A 20,532-nucleotide genomic window follows, 5' to 3' on the forward strand; every position below is an offset into this window, starting at 1 on the left:
GTGCGGGGAGGATGAGCCAGCTCTAGCCGACACAACTCCCTCCCCCGCGCCGCCGCCGTGCCAAGGCGCCAGCCATGTTCCCGCATCGCCCCCACCTCAGCCGCCAAGAGAAAGAGAGGGGGAAGGGGGAAGGGGGAAGGAAGGCCGGGAGGCGGCGCCGGGACTCCCGCCCCGCTGGGGCCGCGCCACCGCCCCCTCCCACCTGCCCGCGCCCTGCGAGCGCCCGCGCCCCGCCCCGCCCGCCGCGCTCGCGGCGCCACTCGGCCGCTCATTGGCCGCGCCGCCCGCCCGTCAGCGCCGCTCCCGCGGGGCTGGCGGGGGCGGGGCCGCGCCGCGCTGTCAGCGGCGCGCGAGGAGGGCGCGGCGGCGGGGCAGAGCGGGGGGTGGTGGGGTGAGAGGAGCACGGGCGCTGCTGCTCTTGCTCGCTTTTTTTTTTTTCCCCCGGGCTTTTTCACACAGTCGCCCCCTCCCCTCAGGTTTTCTGCAGAGATTTACTTGTCGGTAATCACACACCTACAGCGGGCTGCTCGGGCTCTTTTCCCGCAGAGGCCGAACGCTCGGTCCAGCGGAGCGGGGGCAGACCCCCGCGGCCAGGGGCTCCCTCAGCGACAGCGCTCCGCCTCGCCCGCCGGTGCGGCTCCTGCAGCGCCATGGATCACCAGCCCAAGTTCTTCGAGAACCTCTCGGGCGCCGGGAAGGCCATCGGGGTGCTGACCAGCGGTGGCGATGCCCAAGGTAGCGGCTCATGCCGTTCACTCCGGGAGCACGGGGAAGACGAGGGGAAGGAGAACGCGGGGGACTTGCGGGCACGGTGGGGAGTGGGGCAGCAGCAGGAGAGGACGAGGAGCCCCTCGAGGGTGGTGTGAGGGGCAGGAAGGAAGGGCCTCCCCGGCTGGCAGGGCGCCCATGCGGGAGGCCGGGGGAGCAGCGTGGGCTGCCCCAGGGCTGGTGTCGGGAAGCCACGGTGCGGCACATGGAGGGAGTGGAGAGAGGGCTCTGGAAGCGGGACACAGGAGATTGCAGCGGTGCTCGGCTTCCTCTTTCCGTGCTGGCCTTCGACCCGGTTTTCTTACTAAGCACATTTAAAAGATAAATAATTTTTGCATGGCCTGGGCACCTGAGGTTCAAACATCACCTCACACCTTCCTCCCTCCCTTCTTCGCCACGTTTCCTCTGACCCAGGCTGGGCAAGGGAGAGGGTAGAAACGCTGCAGTAACTTTTACTACCAAGATGTCTCGTTCTCTGGAGAGATGGTGGGGAGAGGAGGGTGAGGAGGGATGGCTGATGCGAGCGGGGGAGGAGGAGGTCGTGCCGCCCTGCACGGCGGGTGGGAGGCTTGGCTGCGCTGCTGGGGCTCTGCCAGCCCTCGCCTCATCTGCTTTTCACTTCGTTTTGGCACCAGGAACACGTTTATGTTCTTACCCGTGGTTTAGAACGCTCAGATGGTGGTTTACTCTCCCCCCGTAGGAGTATGTTAGAAACGTGTCTCACCTTCTTAAATCTCTTCAGTGTAGAGGAAGTCGTGGCTACTACAGGACGGGGCGAACAAAAGACCTACAGACATTAAGAGGGAAGGGAAAGAAAAGAAGCTTGATCACAATATACGTAGTCAAGAATCCTTTTTTTTTGTACACTTTAGTTTCCCCTTTCCTACCAGAAAATCATGATGGGTCCTTTCCAACTCGGCATATTCTGTGATTCTGTGCAAATAGTTTGAAGTTTCAGTTAATTAAGATTTCAAACGCGGAATGTACCGTGCAGTTCGAGAGGACTCTTGTTCTGCTTATACCAGGAGAGTTGTTCAGTGATACCTGCTGTTAGCAGCTTCCCTTAACTTACGGTTATTTTATTTAATTTTTTTTTCCGGGAGTGTCTCGAGAGTACTTTACAAGAAGCGGCAGTCATTCGCGTTTGTGAAGAGGATGGGGGGTGGGAGCCTCTCACTTCCTCTCTGCGCGTTCTCGGTAGTTCAGGGACCAGTCTCTCCCCACATTTTGCCCGGGGAGGTGCCGGGACCAGCCCGCGGCCGGGCAGCCTCCCCTCTCATCTTGCCCTGGCTTCCCGGCGCGTCCATGCGGTGGTAGCTAGCACGGACCGGTGTCTCCACGCTCCCTCCCTCCCTCCCTCCGCCGGTGTGTACGTGATCCGCTGCGAGTCGCTGCAGATTCCGCCTCTTTGCGTCATCTGGGCTGGGAGAAGCATCCTCCCTCCCCCTGCCCGCCGGAATAACGGGGAGCCCCCGGGTTTACTTAGGATTATCCGAAACTCTAATCGGGATGAAAGGGATTTGTTACCATCGAGGAGGAGAATGTTGCAGTTCTAGAGAAAAAAATCGATGCGTTTAAATGGCTTCTCTTTTGCCCCTCGGTGGGGCTGCACTTTGTTCAAGTTTTATCCACAGTTTGCCGTCAGTGACATCAATTCCGCTGCTAAATGATTCTAGGAGGAACTGGGAATCAGAGCATCTCTGTCTCAATGGTCTGGTGGCCAAATCACCATTTTAATTTAAAACTGTGGCAGGGTACTGCCTGAAGCAGCCGTAGCTTCTTGTCATGGTTCAGCAAGAGGTTGAGCCCTGCAACTTGCTTCCGCGTGGCTGGAGATTATATAATGCAGCAGCAGATGCATCTCCTTTTATAAATTATTAATCTGCACTTGCCGCTATGTGAATTAAGGCATCTAAAGGACTTGCAGAATCCACGGGTAACATCTAGACTTTACATCTGGCAGATTGCCACAGAAGCATGGAGGATTCCAAAGTAACACCCTGTGAAAGTTGCTGTCTAAGGAGTGGGGTTGTCACAAAGACCAAAAAAAGTAAACTGGATGCCTTCCAAGCTGTTTCATTGGCAGCGTTATCGTCCTAACTTTGAAGAATAGGAAAATAAACCCCCCCAGCATTTTAGAACTTGATCATTTCACTTGAATCACACAACAGTGTGTGACCATAACCGCTTACTATCTTGGTAACAGCAGAGAGGTGTAAAATATGCAACCTCAAATCAATTTGAAGGTTAGGAGTTAAAGAAGGGACAGAATGAGTCATGCCCTGTCAAGGTCATTTGCCCTCTGTAGGACAGGGTGCAAATGTGTGAGAGGAGTGAAGTCATGAAGTACACGCAGAAGGAAATATGCTGCTGTTCCTGCTATTTGAAAATAATTTGTTAAAGCAAAGTGTAGGTGAGGCAAAGCTACTAACTCGGAAGTAGGCAAAAAAATTGTAGCATTAGGAAAAGAGTTCCAGTCTTATGTTTCATTTTGTTTTAGATTTGTTAGAAACTAAAAGTTTTCAGAGTATCTGTAATCCGAACTACACTCACAAACAACTGAGTAGTAAAAATACCTGTTAAACACAAAATCTTAATAGGTTCCAGGATTTAGATTGGACTGTGAATCTGAGCATAGAATAAAATATACATGAAATTATTTTTAAGTGAAATGACTGCCTTTGCTGTTATTGTACTTTTTAATAATTTAAAAGTAGCATTATGTAAATTACACAAGGCTTTCTATTTATAGGGCATGTTTTCAGTTACTTCCTCACATTGGTGCTACTTCCTTGAAAGTTTTCTTTTTCTACCTGTAGAATTTTAAAGACTGTAGAATGTATATGTGTCATACTGGAACTATTATGGTTTACTCACCATTATTTTGTTTGGTGGAGTTAAAGAATTTATCAGTGATCTGTTTCACAGGAAAAGAGATCTGTATTTAGTACACTTAATATGTATAAGTGCTAAACTTGACAGTGTATCACTTTAGCTAGCCAGCTGTTAAATTGTGAACTAAAAATGTACTTTCCACTGTAATTACAAGAACCTTGAGAAGCAGAAGAAGTTCTGACAGTCAATTCTCAATATTTATGGGTTGGTTCAGTTTGTGGACTATTTCTAAATTGTACTGGTTGCAGCTCAGGAAGGTGGTTTAATAAATGAGATTTAATGGGTTATGCTTCTCACTTTGTGGGATTCTCTGGCCATGGTCTGCTTCAGGTCATGAAGTACACTGGTTGAATTTTCTGTGGGTTGCCAGTGGCTGCTAGAGACAGTTTTGGCCACCATAGGTCACTGGAGTTCACACAGCCTCCAAACAGCCTATTCCGGGACCGTGCTGGTTACGGCTCTGCAGCAGGAAGAGTCATCGGAAAGCCGTGGACAGAAGGTGATTGTGCACTCTTGGGGAAGGATGCGTTTGTGGCTATGGAGTCGCTGCCCAGCCAACTGACTCAAGATCCTTGTCTTTGAGTAGGACCATGTTGTTTTTGAGGTAAACTCAAAGATTTGGTGTTGTGGAGGACAGCGTAAGTAAGGGATGTAATGGTCTGGAATATCATAGCCCATCCTGCTGAAGTAAGGAGCTACATGTCTCTACGTTTGAAGCATTCCAGGCTTCCCAAAGTTCTATTAGTTTAAGGCTTATTTAGTACTGTAGATATAGAACTCTTGTCCTGGTGACGTAGATTGGAAGAAGAAGTCTTGGCACTGAACAAATGAAAAAGCTCAACTCCTTCAGCAAATACTGGATTTAAAAACAGCTTAAAAAGAACCCTAAAGAAGCCTTTTGGATTCCAGAATTTTGCAATACTACAGACCATGACTGTAGAAACAAAGATTTACATGTTTCTGCTCTTGAAGTATTACAAGCTGGGAAACATCGTAGGATGTATTAAATATAGTAGTGCAAATGTACTGACCTTGTCATGGTGGCAAGATTTCTTTTTCTGCCATAAACTTCTGAACTAATACAGTGAAATAGATAATTATTATTTTTTTTAAAGTCACAGACAAACTAAAATAACCCACACTCTTCTTATGTCATCCAAATTAGAGTTTATTTGTTAACACTTATGTAGTTTGAACATAGTCTCAAGGAATTTTTGAATTCTAGCCCCCCCAAAAAGCACCTTTTCCAGCTAAGAGTAGTGCATGCAAATAGACGTATATGAAATACACATCTATGTGTCTATAGATACAATAAGTACTATTTGCATGTAAAATTAAGAAATGTAGTTATTAATGGGTGAGTGAAACTATTTTAATGCATTTTCTATTTTTGAGAAGCTGCTTCTATAATTAGTTGTTTCACTGATTGAAACTGGTCTCTAAGATTTTTATTTTAATTTTTAAGAAGGAAGTACGTTTTTCATCTAGGTGTTATGCTATTGTATATATTTTTGCAGTAGAATGTTCTGATCTAATACACTGTTAATGTTCAGGAAAATTGTTTAATGTTTTCTTCAGGTATCTAGAATAATTATTGTGATTATATAAAATAAAATCCGTAACGTAATAAAAAGTAAATGGAACAAACCCAAGTTATTTTTTCAAGTATTTGCTCAGTTCTTGTACTTGACTGCTTCTCTTTCAATGATTATATGCTCTTACTGGCATAACCATTTACATATTTGAGTAAAGTCTTCCTAAGGTAATGTTTAGACATTTTCCGTAGTGATTTTTGCTATAAAGTCTTTTAAGTCTGAATCTTTGTTCAGGGTAGCACTGAAACATATGTGCTAAGTCATTAAGCCTGTGTTAAAGCCAATGTTTGTCTTTAAAATTGGTGGTACTTAAGCATTTCTTGATGCTTGTCCAAGATGCATCGTTTTGATTTTGCTTTTGAATGGTTTATATTACAGTTATGTATTTAAAGGCATGACTAGCTGACTAAAGCAAGGCAAACTTGGCTTAAACACAAACTCTTGTAGAATCTCCTCTGTTGTAGTGGTACGTATGTATGTGGACCAGGATGTAGGCATGAGAGAGGGATGCTCTTTTGGAGGCAGGGAGTGCCTCTGAAATAATTTAAAGATTTCTGCAGTACTGTTTGTAACCTTGTTATGAAAACCAACTGCTCCTTTTAAGGACAGTTGAATAGACAACATCAGTAAGTTGATAAATTATCAACTTTTAAATTTAATTCAAATGTTATGTAAAGCTGTGTAAGTAGTTGCATCTTTGCTGAGTCCAAAAGGCCAAAATAAATCTTTCCCTCTTTCCAAGGCTTTAATGCAAAAGCAAGTAGTAATTCAGGAAGATCTTAAGTAATTCTTATATTATTTTAAAAAAAAATACTGGTTTTGCTTGTGGCTTTCTTTTGAAGCTGCTATTCTAATCCTATATGTTTATCAAACTGCATTTATTATTCAGGACTAAATCCATGGTTAACCTGATAAATCTCTTTTGAAGTAATATGCATGAGTAATAACATTTCATAGATATTATGGTCATTCACAAATGCTGTTGTAAGACTCCACAAATAATGACATTTTATTAGACAGTCCTACAGAAGCTTCACGAATTTTTATGTATTTTTTCTTGAATTACTGCAGTTTAGACATCCAAATTGTAGAAGTCTAAAGCTGCAATGTGTTAACTGTATTTTGTAGGTGTCAAATTCTAACATGTCTTACATTTCAGAAGGGCTGAGGACTAAGCCAGGAGCCTGCCAGTAGACAGCCAAGTCTTTTTTCTGTGTAAGGAAATAAAATACACGACATGAAGTAACAAAAAAAAAAATGTATGTTACATAAACTTAAAAAGCTGCAGTGGTGGTACTGGGAAGATGCTTTCTGTCTGTAATCGGTTTTTTTCCTTGGCTTTTGTCCTTTCATGGAGCAGGCAAATTGTGAATTTTACCTATTTTTCATGCAAGAAACATGGAAACTGGAAGGTACTCATTAAGAAAATAGGTGGCTGTATTAAGAATATATATACATGTATATATAAACTTTCCACAAACAAACCAAACCAAACAACAGCAACCCCCATCCCAAAAAAAAAAAATCAAAACCAAAAGCCAAAACAGAACTGCCAGAAAACCTCCCTACCAAGCAACAACAACAAAAAAGCCTCCCACACAACATGTGCTTTAATAGAAGCAAGCTGTGGGCTTTGGTGAAAGGAGTACCTTGTGCTAAGTCTTCCTGTTTGTGGAAAATGGCAGTGCTGTGATGAGCTGTCAGTTTGGTAAATTTAAAGGTCTTTGTCTCTCAGGGGTGTTAATTTTGTTACGAAAACTGTTTCACTGAGGAGATAACTTCACTCTGTTTAATCTGAGATTTAGCATGCTAACTTATTTTCAGTACAGGCTGTGAGATGAGATTCTCTGTTTTTCTTTGACATCATCCAGTTCTTTGTCTAAAGCTGTGCTTTCAGCTGTCTTGGCATTTGGGAACTTTTTCCAGCTATGCCGCAAGGCTGATGCTGGCTGGAAGAATTCTTGCTACAATTTCCTAAAGAAGAATTTATGTGAAAACACTGTTATTTGTGATTTTTATCTTAAGTGACTTCTACACAAACAGCAAAAGCAACTTTTTGATTTTGGCAAACTTAAATTTTTTGTTTAACCTTCAGCAACTTCAGGGACTTCCTGATGTGTTCATAAGTAATGAATCTTTGAGAAAATCTCAGCTTCATTCTTTAGACAGGTTGACTTTTACAGCTCAGTATTTTTTCCAATAATGGTAGATACTGCAGGATGAGATCTTTGTGGCTTGCTGTGTTGTTTATCTATTCTAGTTATCAACGTTTTATATCTTCAGAGAGGTGAACGCTTAACACCTGTGTCAAGCAGCAGCGCTTACCTACTACCTGGCTATTTTGATATTAAATGCATCTGATTTGGAGAATTGTTGCCTAGTACTTTGGATTGTCATCCTTATTGCATCCCTTTTCTACTAATGTGCCGAGACTATCAGTGTAGCCTAGCTACTTCTCTCTTCATGCTTTGCATAATCTCTTATGTCTGTTTTAGTGGTATGGAAACAATTAGTTGATTAGTTTTGAAAAGTTCCTGAATAATGGGTAAGGTAATGCGGTATCTGAAAGGATGGGTTTTAACAGAAATTCATTTGACCTGTGTAGAGGGACCAGTGGAACTTCCACTGTTGCTCAGGAGATTGAGTGTTTGACCATGGGACTTAAATGGGAGATTTTATGGGAGTATAATTTGTCAGATGTCTGTGAGCAGGGAATTCCAATTGGAGCTTGCATGTTAGGGACCAAAGTGGTGGTCAGACTTCTTTTGGTCAAATGAGTCCATGTAGCATTTTTGGTTAATTTACTGCTACTTCTGTCCTTTTAAATGAGCATCTGTCCAGGTCAGCTTTGGCTCTGTTCCCCACAACATACTGTGTTATTTTGGAAATCCTATAAAAATTGTTCAAATACAATTTCTCATTTGAAGAAGCTAAATTTTAACTTGTTGAATGTTTTGCATTTCAGACTGAAAAGTAACCATTATTGCAAAATTAATTTACTTTCTTGTTCCGTAGCTGTAACTTTTACAATGCTATTTTGCAGTCAGCAGCAATTTAATCTCTGATTAACACACACTCTGTCATTCACATGATTATTGTACAAAGAATAGTTCTGAACCCTTCATGCTCATGGGCTGCTTGCACTGTCATTAAGCAAATTTCTGTTTTAATGGATGCTGGTCATTGTCTTTCTTAGGAATGAATTAATGTTCGCTTTATTTTCAAGACAATGAATACTTTAGTATACAAAAAATGCCGGATGACTATAACTGTGATTTTGCTTTTTCTTCCCAGGTATGAATGCTGCTGTGCGCGCAGTAGTACGCATGGGAATCTATGTAAATGCCAAAGTCTATTTTATTTATGAGGTTAGTTTTTGTTTCATTCATTCTGTATTTTTTCTTCTGACTAAACTTGAGTTTTTTTGAAAACACCATGGAGAGTAAATAGTATAAATTAAAAAAATGTTTAGGTGCCATTCCTTTTCATTGTGTTTTATTCAGTACTTTATATTTTTATGGAAATTTACTTTTCACAAGGTGTATTCTAAAATGATGTAATTTAATTGTAATTTCTTAAATATATGGAATTCCTTATGTGCCACCAAAGACTTGAAAACAGAGAAAAACAGAGGTGGTTGTCACCCTGCAGTGAGCTACATAACTGTGCACTTGTTGGATGTTTGGCCCCATTTATTGTACTTCATAAATGTTTTCTTATACTGATGCTTAATCCTTTGACTCCCCCCACTCCATTTTCCTAGATTATGATAGGATGTGTCCTCACCCTCATTTCACAGATAGCACAGCTTTGTTTTGATCAAGAGTACTGTGACACTGGTGCCATCTTGCCTGGCTTTTAGGCAGAAAGTTGTAACTGGAGAGACAACCAACAAACAAAAAGAAGCCACATCAAAAACCTGACCATCACTGGTCTGTCCAGGCATCATGATTTTGTGGTTGAAGCTTGTAACTGTATGTGCAGAAAGATTGTAAATTTCTGTAACAACTATGTGATAAGAAATAAACATGGGACAAGTTTAATGTCAATGCCAAGGTGATGCTCCATGTGTTTTGTCTTCCTAGAAGACTGTTGGAGTTAGACTTCCTTATAAAGGATGCTTTCAGTTTTTATACAATTTGCAGATTAAACAATAAAGTAAATATATTGATCCTGTTCCCATTGGAATTCCTGTACAGCTCATTAGTAGTTTGAGATTATTACAAATCATAATAAAAAGTCAATATGGGGGAAAGCTTGGTAGGTCCCCGGTAAAGTGTAACTTTAATATAAAAATATGAAGTACTAGAATTCATAGAAGTGCTCAGAAAATAATTTTGTTTTACTTCTGTGCATGGCAAATACACAATTTATCTTTAAAAAGTTGCTGTTTATCCTTCTTTCTGTAGCTCATTTACTAATGAGATGCAAAGTATATTGAAATGCAAATAAGCAGAGGACTGTGCTCCAAAATTCTTTCCTACTACAGTGGTACAGCAAGTTGCTCTGAATACTTAGTGTGTGCTAATTACATGGCCAATCTCTGGAATTCCTTCAGTGTTCAGCTGCTTTGCAGGCTTGCTGAAATGGGTCAGATACTTCTGTGGAAGTAAGGAGGCGGTTTTGGCCATCTTCAAGGCCAGAACTTGGATTTTAATTTATTTTTTAATTAGGTTTAAGTCAAGAATGGCCATCTTTTATCACCTTTTAGAAATACTTGTTATCACAGAGTGATACATTTCAAGAGAAATTTGGATATTTGTTTTTTCTGAACTTAAATAGTGCTATTTTGCTATCATGTTCCCATGTTAACTGGTAGAGTTGGCCAGTGTGAAGTCACAGATATTTCTGAATGGAAAGTGATTGTAAAAAACAAGTCAATATTGGGAATTTTGAGTTTCCCTTAGATATTGTCCTTCTGTCTTCAGTATAACAATAGGGTCTGGGAGGAAATGCACATTTCACTCTAAGTATGGGCTCTGAAAAAGATTATTTACTTCTAGATTAGTCCATTCAGTTCTATGTTTCATAAAGTACCGAATGCTAAGCTTTGTTCTTCTCTGGCTTGTAATTGAAGTATGAAGTCAGTTTTCTTTCACAATGCCTCCAAGTATTTCAGAGAAACAGGGTTGCAAACATTGAAATGAAATGGCTGCTTAATTTTACCCTTTTGAAATGGGAAACAGATGAAGGTGACAAGTGAAGGTAAAAATCTTGTGAGACTTGTCACTAATGGTCCCTGTTATAAGCCTTTGCATGATATCTAAAGAGGAGATATATTTTTCGGTATACTTTAGGTTATTTAATGCTTTTAATAAGGTGTTTCTTCTGAATTACAGTTTACTGAATGCCGACTTGAGTGTGTTAAGCAAAGAGAGTCGTGTATCTTCGGCCTATCCTTTGAGCAGACATTTTAACACGTAGGTCAGGGTAAAGTGATACCTGTATTGAAGCTGCCCTGAAAAAGTGAAGGAAAAACCTGGAGTGACAATACCCAAAAGAGGAAAAAAAAGTTTTCTTATTTGGATCCAAAAATTGAGTTAAAGGTCTCAGCCTTTTCAAGCAGACTTTGCTGTAATCGTCATAAGCTCTGTTTCTCCTGTAGCTGTGTCTGTCATAGGAACTTTTTTTGCACTGCAAAACCATCTGTCTTCTGCAGCTGTGGCCAGCACTAGTTCTGTATTCTAAGTAAAACAGTAACTCTGTTTTCCTAACTCCATTTTTCTTCATTTTGTTATGAGAGATTACTGAGATAAATAAAAATTAATAATGAATTAGAGCTAAGTCATTTTCTGGCCTTTTTGAAGTTGGTTTTATGAAAGCCCAAAGAAAGAAACAGTTGCACACTGGACTTCATGGGCTGTTTTAACTTCCAGTCACAAAAGGGAAGAAAAAGTAAATTCATGAGATGAAAACTGGAAGATAATTTATATAAAAGCTATAATTTTTTATATCTTTTTTATGGTTCATATAAAACCTTTGAATTTATAGCTATAAAATAAAAAAAACCCCTTGTTTTATCTTAATTCATTGAAGTTAGCACATTTCAAAATTTTGCTATTAATTTCAAATCTATACAGTTGCCCTAGTTTCACAGTTTCATACTTTACAGTATTTTATTTTAGTCTGTAGTTACCCGTCTTGACTATCATCACATTATTCCTCAAATCTTCTCCAGTCTGAATCAAAATTTGAATTAACTGTGGATTAATTTCATTCGTGGTATGAAAATCTAGGAGCTGAAAGTATGTGTAGAGTACCAGGCTGCTTTAGGGGGCTTGTTGAATTTTTGTTCACTAATCAAAAGCTATTAAAGTCAGGTTGATTTTTGTTTTGTCTTGTTTTTTCTTTTAAATTGAGAATGGGAAGAAAAAGTGATGCCTCTCATTTATGGCAACTCATTTTAGGTACTTGAGGTCTTAAATATTTGTACAAATAACCTGCCCTTTTTCTGGGATTGAAGCACGTAGTTCCCGCTGGCTGCGTGCTCTTGCTACTAAGCTATGGAACTTTCAGTTTCATCATCTTGATTAAGAGTCTTTTTGTCAAGAGGCCAGCATTGGGAGTGCAGTGGTACTACAGTCATGGATTTCTGTGAGGAAAACTTCATGTCTCTTCCATGGTGGTTTGTGCACTCAGTGACAATAGTATTTTATGTTGTTGAGCAATGGCTAAGAATTCTCAGTAAGTAAATTCACATAACTGTTAAAGCCCCAAGTGTCTCGCATGTAACGCGTCAGAAGATGGCTGGTTCTTTTTTGAAAGCTTTTGCCTTCAGAGTTTAGACTGGAAGCCACATTTGCTCCTGCCACTCTCTCCTGGAGTTGCAGTATCTGTGAATGTACCCTGTGAAAATTGGACTCTCAGAGATTTCTTCTTGTTCTTTGAATATTTAGATTTTGGGTACATGAAGGACTAAACATAAAACGGAGCTGATCTTCACAAACTGTGCTTGATGTATTTTTGACAGTTCATTTTTTCCATTCTTGCCCCATAGTTTTAGTATCTCAGTACCCAAGCTCCTGTATTTTTAGGATCTAAGTAAGATTTACTTTTTTAATGTAAATTGACAGATTCCCACCCTCATATTAAGGTCTGGAGTCACATCTGCTGGTGATTTTTGGTAACCATGCATCTGGAACAGTGGTGAACCTTCAAGCATATTATCCAGTCCTCATCGGTGCTTACGTAACTAAAACAGTAAATGGAAATCATGATCATTATTAATACTTCAATTGTAATTAGTAATTAATTTTTTTCCCCAGTAGCTTTTCTAGAAAGCTGTTTTAATTCTGTATTGTGTATCTTAATGGTATGGAAAACAATGTGTCAGTTCTAGCTACCTTATTCAGAGGTAACTTACAGATACCTGGCAAACAACTGAATTACAAAAAGCTTATGTAACAGTTCAAACAGATTATGATTCCAAAAGTTCCCTGTCCTACCTTGTAGTGGGAGGAATTGTTAATACATGCTCAGTTCTCACTTGGCACAGATACGGACTCCTGACCAAAATGCATGAATTCTTTCTACTTCAAAGAAGCATGGTGCACGAATGGGTCATAGCTCATCCTTAGCTTGGCTATGATGTTTTTCAAGTCTTACAGACAACTTAAACTACTATTTTATCTCTCTGCTTTTTTCTGTGTTTTAGATTTGTTAATCTGCAAATTGGGAATGTTAATCTATTAGTTTTATTTATGTATGTATTTCCTGTATGTAATACTGTATATATTTTTGTCAGCTTGCAGTGCAGATTATTGTAGTCTCTGTTAAAAAATGAATTAAGATGCAACATTACACTACACTTTCAGGATTTATTACCAGTGGATCTCTTGAGTTATTGTAGTTGTCAATAGAAATACTGATAGGAAAAGTTTTCACTCCATTACTGAATGATAAAAGGAACATAGAATTCTATGCTTTAAAAAAAAACCAAACCAACAAAGTTGTGATGAGTGGATTTAGTAATTTAGCCATCATCAAGCTGTAACGTTTCTGTCTGAACATCTTTGCTCTTTATCTGAGGGAGATTTTTTTTTTTTTTTGAGTTGATAGGTAGATTAAGCATTATTCCTTTTCCACCTTGCTCTGATTTTGAAAAAATTGTGTACTTAATGGCTTACCTCTTCAAGTCTTTGTGTGTATACATTAGCATACAAAGAGTATGTCCTATATGTAGGGACCCATAGGAGAGCTGGGGAGATATCACTACAGTTCCTGGTAAACCAGGACAAGGAGTAATGGGGTCAAACTGAAAGAGTGGAAATGTAGGTTAGATGTATGGAGGAAATTCTTTACTGTGAGAGTGGTGAGACACTGGAACAGGTTTTCCAGAGAAGATGTGGATGCCCCAACCCTGGCAGTGTTCAGGCCAGGCTGGATGGGGCACTGAGCACCTTGGTCTAGTGGGAGTTGTCCCTGCTGATGGCTGGGGAATTGGAAGTTGATGATCTTTAAGTCCCTTTGAACCCACACCATTCTATGTGTATACATTAGACACATGTCAAAGTTATCTGGAGAGTGTACGAATATTGAAAAGGTCTATTGGATGGCAGAAATTAGAGATATAGGTAGTTCTCCATCTGGATGTTTTTGCTATTGCTTGATCATATAATATGTAACTTAATCAGTCAAGTCTCATTGAGCAGAAACTTTCATGCTTTCACCTTGGAATCTGTACTGGAATCCTAAAAAGCCTAATTGAGTAACTTACACTTTTGTTGTGTCCAGGTTATTTTACATTCTTAGTTTCTCATGCTGGTGAGGACTCAAAGTTTGACATAAAAAGCTATATATATTATATGAATACTAAGCCGCTTTAGGCTTAGTATGTTTCCAAGTTACTGCTTACTGAGTAAATTCTGCATATATTCTGAATCATGCCAAATTAAATTTCTCCAGTTTGTAATGTAAGTTTTGCTGTTTTCTGAACTCCCTTCTTTTTCTTGTTCCTGACTTATTATTGAAAACCCTGAAACTAATATATAGTCTTGCAAAAGCTGCCCAGAGAAAAAATGGTAACTAATTGTTCCTTAGCAATATGTACACATAATCTAAAAATGGAGACATAAACATAGTCATGGTTATTTTATTCTGGTTTCTCTGTCAGTTAGAATTTTCCAGACTTAGGACTTGACTCTGCATTTCCTTTCCTTTCCGTTCCGTTCCGTTCCGTTTTTATTTTGTTTTAATCAATGTTCACAATATCCCCTAATGGAAAAGAATCTGTAATTGCCATTCTGCTAGTGTTTTTGTAGAGAGGTAATAAAGCCAAGCATAATAAAACCCCTTAGCTGCTTACTGGATAGTTTTTCTTCTTTCAGATAAATGTAGTTCTTCTCGTATTACAGAATGCAGTGGTTTTAGAAGACCATTGAGTTATGGTGTTAAGAATTTTTTAAATACATCACTAAAAATTGTATTTTTTCCTGTTAAATCTCTTTTTATTTATTGTGTGACTGCCTCAAAAAAAAAAAGAAAAAAGCTTGTGTCACCTGATTTCTTCTTCTTTTATGAAAAAGTTCCAGTTATTGCTCTTTGTCTTGTTTTGCTTATTACCAGCACTGGGGAGAAAAAAAGTACAATGTGTTACAAAGATAGATTTCCTAAGTTCATGGCCCCTGGCTGAGGTTATGTTTTTAAGGACCGTATTTTATAATGCATTTCAAAATTCTTTGTAGTTTTGGGTTTTTTTAATTGAATATTTATTCTTAAGAAAGAAGAAGCATATTACCATTCTAGTTTAATAGCTGTGTAATCTGTGTAAAGTATTACCTTATCTTGAAGTTGTTTTTGGAACTGATCCTTTAGGAAGAGGGTTTGTTTTGCTTTTCTCCCCTTAAAAGAAGCAGTGATACCTGCTTGAATGTTGTTTCATTTAAATTGAATATTTTTTTATGCAGTGTTTTTAATTAAAGTTGTATGAAAGTGCACAAGGTGAGTATTACTGTAGTGGAAATTTGATGCAGTTTTTAAAACCAGACTTAAGAAATACTTTCCCTTTTTCAGGGTTACCAGGGAATGGTTGATGGAGGTGATAATATTGTAGAAGTTTCATGGGAAAGTGTTTCAAGTATCCTGCAAGTGGTAAGTGCTAAGGGGTGAGAATGGGACCCAAACCCTCTTCATTCAAACAGAAGAGCCAAATTTCTGGATTCAGGCAACCACTGTAATTATGTATTTGGACTGTGTGATGACTGAGTGACCAGCATGTACCCCTTCCAGCAGAGCCTGATTTCTGCAGTGTGGATGGCTGACACTTTCTAAAGGTCTTGGTATGGTCTTGAATTTGGTGCCCAGAAATAATCTTGTAAACCTTTGTTCTGGATTTGCAACATCACATGTCATTAGCCTCCTAAAGCCATATTGACAAGTCTATATTTAATAAAAAAGACATTAGAGGGCCAAAACATGAAATAGCTGTGTTTTGTAAGGCAAATAATTTCTTATGAAACCCTGTTGGCTTTCTGTGTAAGTGAATTTAGAGTTATAGTAACAGATGTAATTACAGTGCAGTTCTGCAGAGCTCAGATACTGCCAATGACTTTGTACATTTTTAATACAACATCCTGCACTGTGGCCATTTGGATCTTCTCAGCTTTTGCTCAGCATGGTAATGTTATTACCTCTTCCAGAGCAGGTGCTATGTTTGGCGAAGAGGCCTTACTGCTTGCCAAGCTTTCTGAAAACTACCTCCAGGTGAAGCGTGGGTTTCTTTGGAGCTTTTTGTAAAGTTAATGAACATAAAGCAGTTAGCAGAGACAATTTTTTTTTTAAAACCAGTGCCCTGGAGTACTGTGAAGTATTTTGTCCCATGTTTGGTTGTTTTTCTTTTCTTTTTTTTTCCCCATGTCTATCTTGCAGAATCTGTAAATAGAGTCATAGAATGTATCAAGTTGACAGGGACCCATAAGGATCATTGAGTTCTAAAACTAAACCATATGACTAAGAGCATCATCCAGATGCATCTTAACGATTACGAGAATATTGAGTTCTCTTGGCCAAGCCACACAAGAACATAGGCAGGAGCAGGAGGGTGTAGGCATCCTATACATGTGTGTACCATACATAGTATAAGAAAAACATCTTTCTGAGCTTTTTTGCTGGTAGTTCAACAGACCAGCAGTGGACCATGTATCTTACAGAATCTGTTTAGTTGTTTTGATGAGAAAGGTTTTTCAGCCCATTGTATATTTCTGTTTATTCAGAAGAAGCAGCACTTTGTTTCAAGTACATAGTTCTTTTTCACTTACAGCTGTGGTTTTTTTAAGTAGGAAAATACCTAGTTTTAGATATATGTTTTAGTCTCAATTTTCTTTTTTTAAGAGTATCTCTGTGTGTACACATCTACCTTTTTGTCTGAAGACAGCTGAACTTCTATTCCACTTTCTTTTTTCTCTCCACTAGTAGCTATGCAACACAGATGGCAAACTGGCTTGAGAGCTGAAACACCTATTGATAGGGTAAATCATGTCAGTACAGCCTGTGCAGATTTGAAGTTCAAATTTAGATGGATGTGAGAGATTTACTACGAGTTAAAGGGAATGTTTATGCAAAAGTGATGTAATCATCTCCAGATTTGTTTGCAGGAAAAAAAATAGTTTTTTCAGTCTTAATTGATATTACTTTTTACTGTGACAATAAATAAGGCAAAGATTAAAACTTCTTGAGTGACTGAACAACATAAACACAGAAGGTGTGTAAATAATGTGTGTCCAGAAAGACACCCAGCAATTTTCGGTGACCGGGAAATTCAGTTATTTTTAAAAATGACCAGTACCATTTCTGAAAGAAGCTTTTAAATTCATATTAATAAATGCAACAGATAATCAGTAAAACAGAAAATGTAGCATTAGTCTGATCTATAAGGATTTAAAGGCAGTTATTTCCATATCTGTGGAATGACAATGAATGCTAATTTTGCATTTCAGGGATACATCTTTTCTCTTACTGTTTATGTATTTAGTGGTTTTAGGGGGAAGAATACCACACTGACTCAAATTCATCTAAATGTTTAACTACTTAGTATATCACTTTTACTCTTGCCTTTACATATAAGTAACAGTTAACCTATTTATTTTAATGCTGCTAAAATTAATCCCGTGTAATTTAACATTTTCCTTCCAGAGTAGCTTTTTATCAGTCATTTTTGAGTGGTTTTTTTTTGTTTTTCCCTTGTGTGTGTATCTGCTCTTGAACATAAATTCCCACGGGTTTGATAATTTTTTGTCTATCATCAGTCAGTGTAAAATTAAAAGAAGGGAGGCTATGATACAAAATTCATCATTAATCCACCTTAGAAAGATACAGCAGTATACCAGGTTATGAACTAAACGCGCTGTTCTTCCCTTTCTCAGGGAGGCACGGTCATCGGCAGCGCGCGCTGCAAACCCTTCCGCACGCGCGAGGGCCGCCTGCAGGCCGCCTTCAACCTGGTGCAGAGAGGGATCACCAACCTGTGCGTGATCGGCGGCGACGGCAGCTTAACCGGCGCCAACCTATTCCGGGAGGAATGGAGCGGGCTGCTGGAAGAGCTGGCACAGAAGGGTGAGTTTGCCTTCAGGCCCTCTGGACTTCACTCCAGTCTGCAGGGAAGTTATGAGCCCTCACTGTAGGTATGCAAACTGTATCCAGAGGGTGTTTCTAAAGTTTAAAAATCAAATGCATTCATTCTAGGAAATGGCGTGGTTCTTCATAAAATAATAGCTTTTGGTTTCTGTACATCCTCTCATGCATATCATAAAGGTCCAAAAAAGGCCAAGTTAGTTACTGTACAACAGTCTCTGTGGACTACTTCCTCTATTATGAATCATTTTCAGGCTCTGAACTTCTTACCTTTTGCTTGAAAAGCCCTATGCCCTCGTATCCAAACTGAGGTGGTAGTTCTTTTCCTACAACAAGTTACACATTTGTATGTTATTAAATTATGATGCTTTCTTGCCTGTATGTCACTGTTTGTTTAAGATCAGAACATTAAGTGGCTATTGATAAAAGTACAGCCAGCCCCGTAGTTGTCTTCGATAGAATCCAGGAGGATGTATAGGGAAGAGTAAAAGAGTAAAGTAATGCTATGTTGATGTTACGTGTTACTCATAATATATAAATACTCTGATAGCTTCCATCCGTTTCTGTCTTCAGGACTTCCTGAACCGGATGCTGTTAGCAGTCTTTAATGAATTTCTCTTCCATGAATGTATACAGTCTACTTGAAGCATACAGAGTTTTGCTGAAAACATTGTGTAGCAAGGAGTTCTGCAGCTTTACGGAATAATAAATTTAGATTGTGAAGAATCTTCTGTTTATTTTGATCCTGCTGGCTTATAGATCATTTGATGCCCATAGTTTTTGTGTTAGAATAAACAGTGAATGATCAGTCCTCCTTCCTCTCTGCATGCCACTTGAGATTTTACAGCTGTCTTATTTTCCCTTCATCATCTCTTTTTCTAGATGGAAGAGTTGTAGTTTGCTTAGTTGTTCCTTATATGTAAGTTCTATATCTTTGATCATCTTTGTTGCCCTTCTCTGAACCTTTTCCAGTTCTACCCTGTTTTGAGGTGGGGAGGACCACAACTGCACCCAGTATTCAAGATGAGGGCAAACCATGGATCTACACAGTAGTATAATGATCTTTGTTTTGTTCTCTATTCTTTTCCTAATATTTTCTAATATTTTGATTTTTTTTTTACTGCTACTGAGCATTGAAGCTGATTTATTAATGAAAACAGCATTATTATATTATGCTGGAAATAGTGTATTTTGTTTGTGATGTTAGGGCACATTTTTTTCATGTGTCTTACTTTACATTTATCTGCAATGAATTCCATCTGATACTTTACTGCTCACTGTGTCTTGCTAGTCTTCTTCATTTCTTCTCAGACACTCCATATGTTTAGATCCCAAATAATTCACTTTGATCAGTAAACTTTGGCACTTTGCTGCTCATTCCCTTTTCTAGGTTATTGCTGAGTGTGTTGAACAGCGCAGATCCCTGTAGAACTCCATTGGTTACTTTTCCAAGATACAAGAATTTGCATTTACCACTGCCCTCTGTCTTGTATTTTTTACCCTCTGGTTTATATTATTTACTCTGTGAAAAGCCTTCTGTCTTACACAGTGACTGCTTAGTTTCCTCAAAATCCTTTGGCAAAAGACTTTATCAATGGCTTTTTAGAAATCTAAGTAGAATATGTCAACCAGATAGCCTTTATTCATGTGTTAAGTCACATTTGGAACTCTAGAAAAGGTTTGTAATGCATGGTATACATTCATAGAAAACATTTTGATTCTTCTTCACGATGTTATATTTATCTTCATGGACATTAGTTACATTTTTCATTATGGTTTCTACTGTTTTTCTGTAATGTAGACATTAAACACACTGATACATAGTTCTTGAATCACATATTAAAACTTTGGCATTATGCAAATGCACAGATAGTAAGGTAGTTTTAAGTGCTTAAGCAGCTGAGGTATTTCATCCTTGAGATCTTTTAGATCCTTGGATGATGCAACATTTTCATTGATGTCTTGGGAGACACCGCTAAAGCTTAGAATAGGAGCTTTTCTGTTCTGTTTGCTTATTAATCATGAAATCAGAGCCTTTCAGTGTTGCAAAAGAGAAGTCTTCAAAAGTTGGATGCTGGTTTTTAATTGTTCACATATGCCCATAAGCACATCCAGTTTGCATCCTTTTGCTTCTTCATTGCACATTATACACTGAGACTACAATTTGAATAATACTGTTTTGAGTTGAAGCCATCAATTTTAAGGTTGGTTAGAAAACCTGATAATTATTTGACACTTTGGGATGGACTGAAAAGCTCTTATTTCCTTCCTTACTGTAAGGAGTTCTGTGCGGGATTCTTGTGTTTGGATGTTTGATTGGCTTTTGTTTGTAGTTTTGACTAACCTTGTTACCTAAAATATCTAAACATAATTTAATGTTTGGATATGTTTAATTTATAAAAGTAGAGCACCCAAGCAATATCTAATATTTCTTTTTAATAGTCTTACAGTTCTTTCTCTGAATACTTCTTTACAGGAAAGATTGATGCAGAGGCTGTTAAGAAATATGCTTACCTTAACATTGTGGGAATGGTTGGATCCATAGACAATGACTTCTGTGGCACTGATATGACCATAGGTACTGACTCAGCTCTGCACAGAATAATTGAAGTTGTGGATGCTATCATGACCACTGCTCAGAGGTAAATTGAGCATATTATAGAGACTGATAACAAATAAACAGGTGTTTATGCATTTGTTTAAGCTC

General features: G+C 38.9%; 1 protein-coding gene across 3 annotated transcripts in view; it reads left to right on the top strand.

Moving 5' to 3' along the window:
- The first annotated feature begins 384 nt into the window (after positions 1-384).
- The window catches only part of PFKP (phosphofructokinase, platelet), a 43,042-nt gene continuing 22,894 nt past the window's right edge, over positions 385-20,532 (top strand). For all 3 annotated transcript variants that reach the window (XM_082293807.1, XM_082293805.1, XM_082293806.1), the window contains exons 1-5: positions 385-735; positions 8,553-8,626; positions 15,270-15,347; positions 17,618-17,807; positions 20,302-20,467. In XM_082293807.1, the coding sequence (XP_082149933.1) occupies positions 651-735; positions 8,553-8,626; positions 15,270-15,347; positions 17,618-17,807; positions 20,302-20,467 (593 nt within the window). In that variant the 5' untranslated portion in view covers positions 385-650. The remainder of the gene's footprint in view (positions 736-8,552; positions 8,627-15,269; positions 15,348-17,617; positions 17,808-20,301; positions 20,468-20,532) is intronic.

The sequence above is a fragment of the Coloeus monedula genome (genome assembly GCF_965178545.1).
Source record: "Coloeus monedula genome assembly, chromosome: 1".
NCBI lineage: Eukaryota > Metazoa > Chordata > Aves > Passeriformes > Corvidae > Coloeus > Coloeus monedula.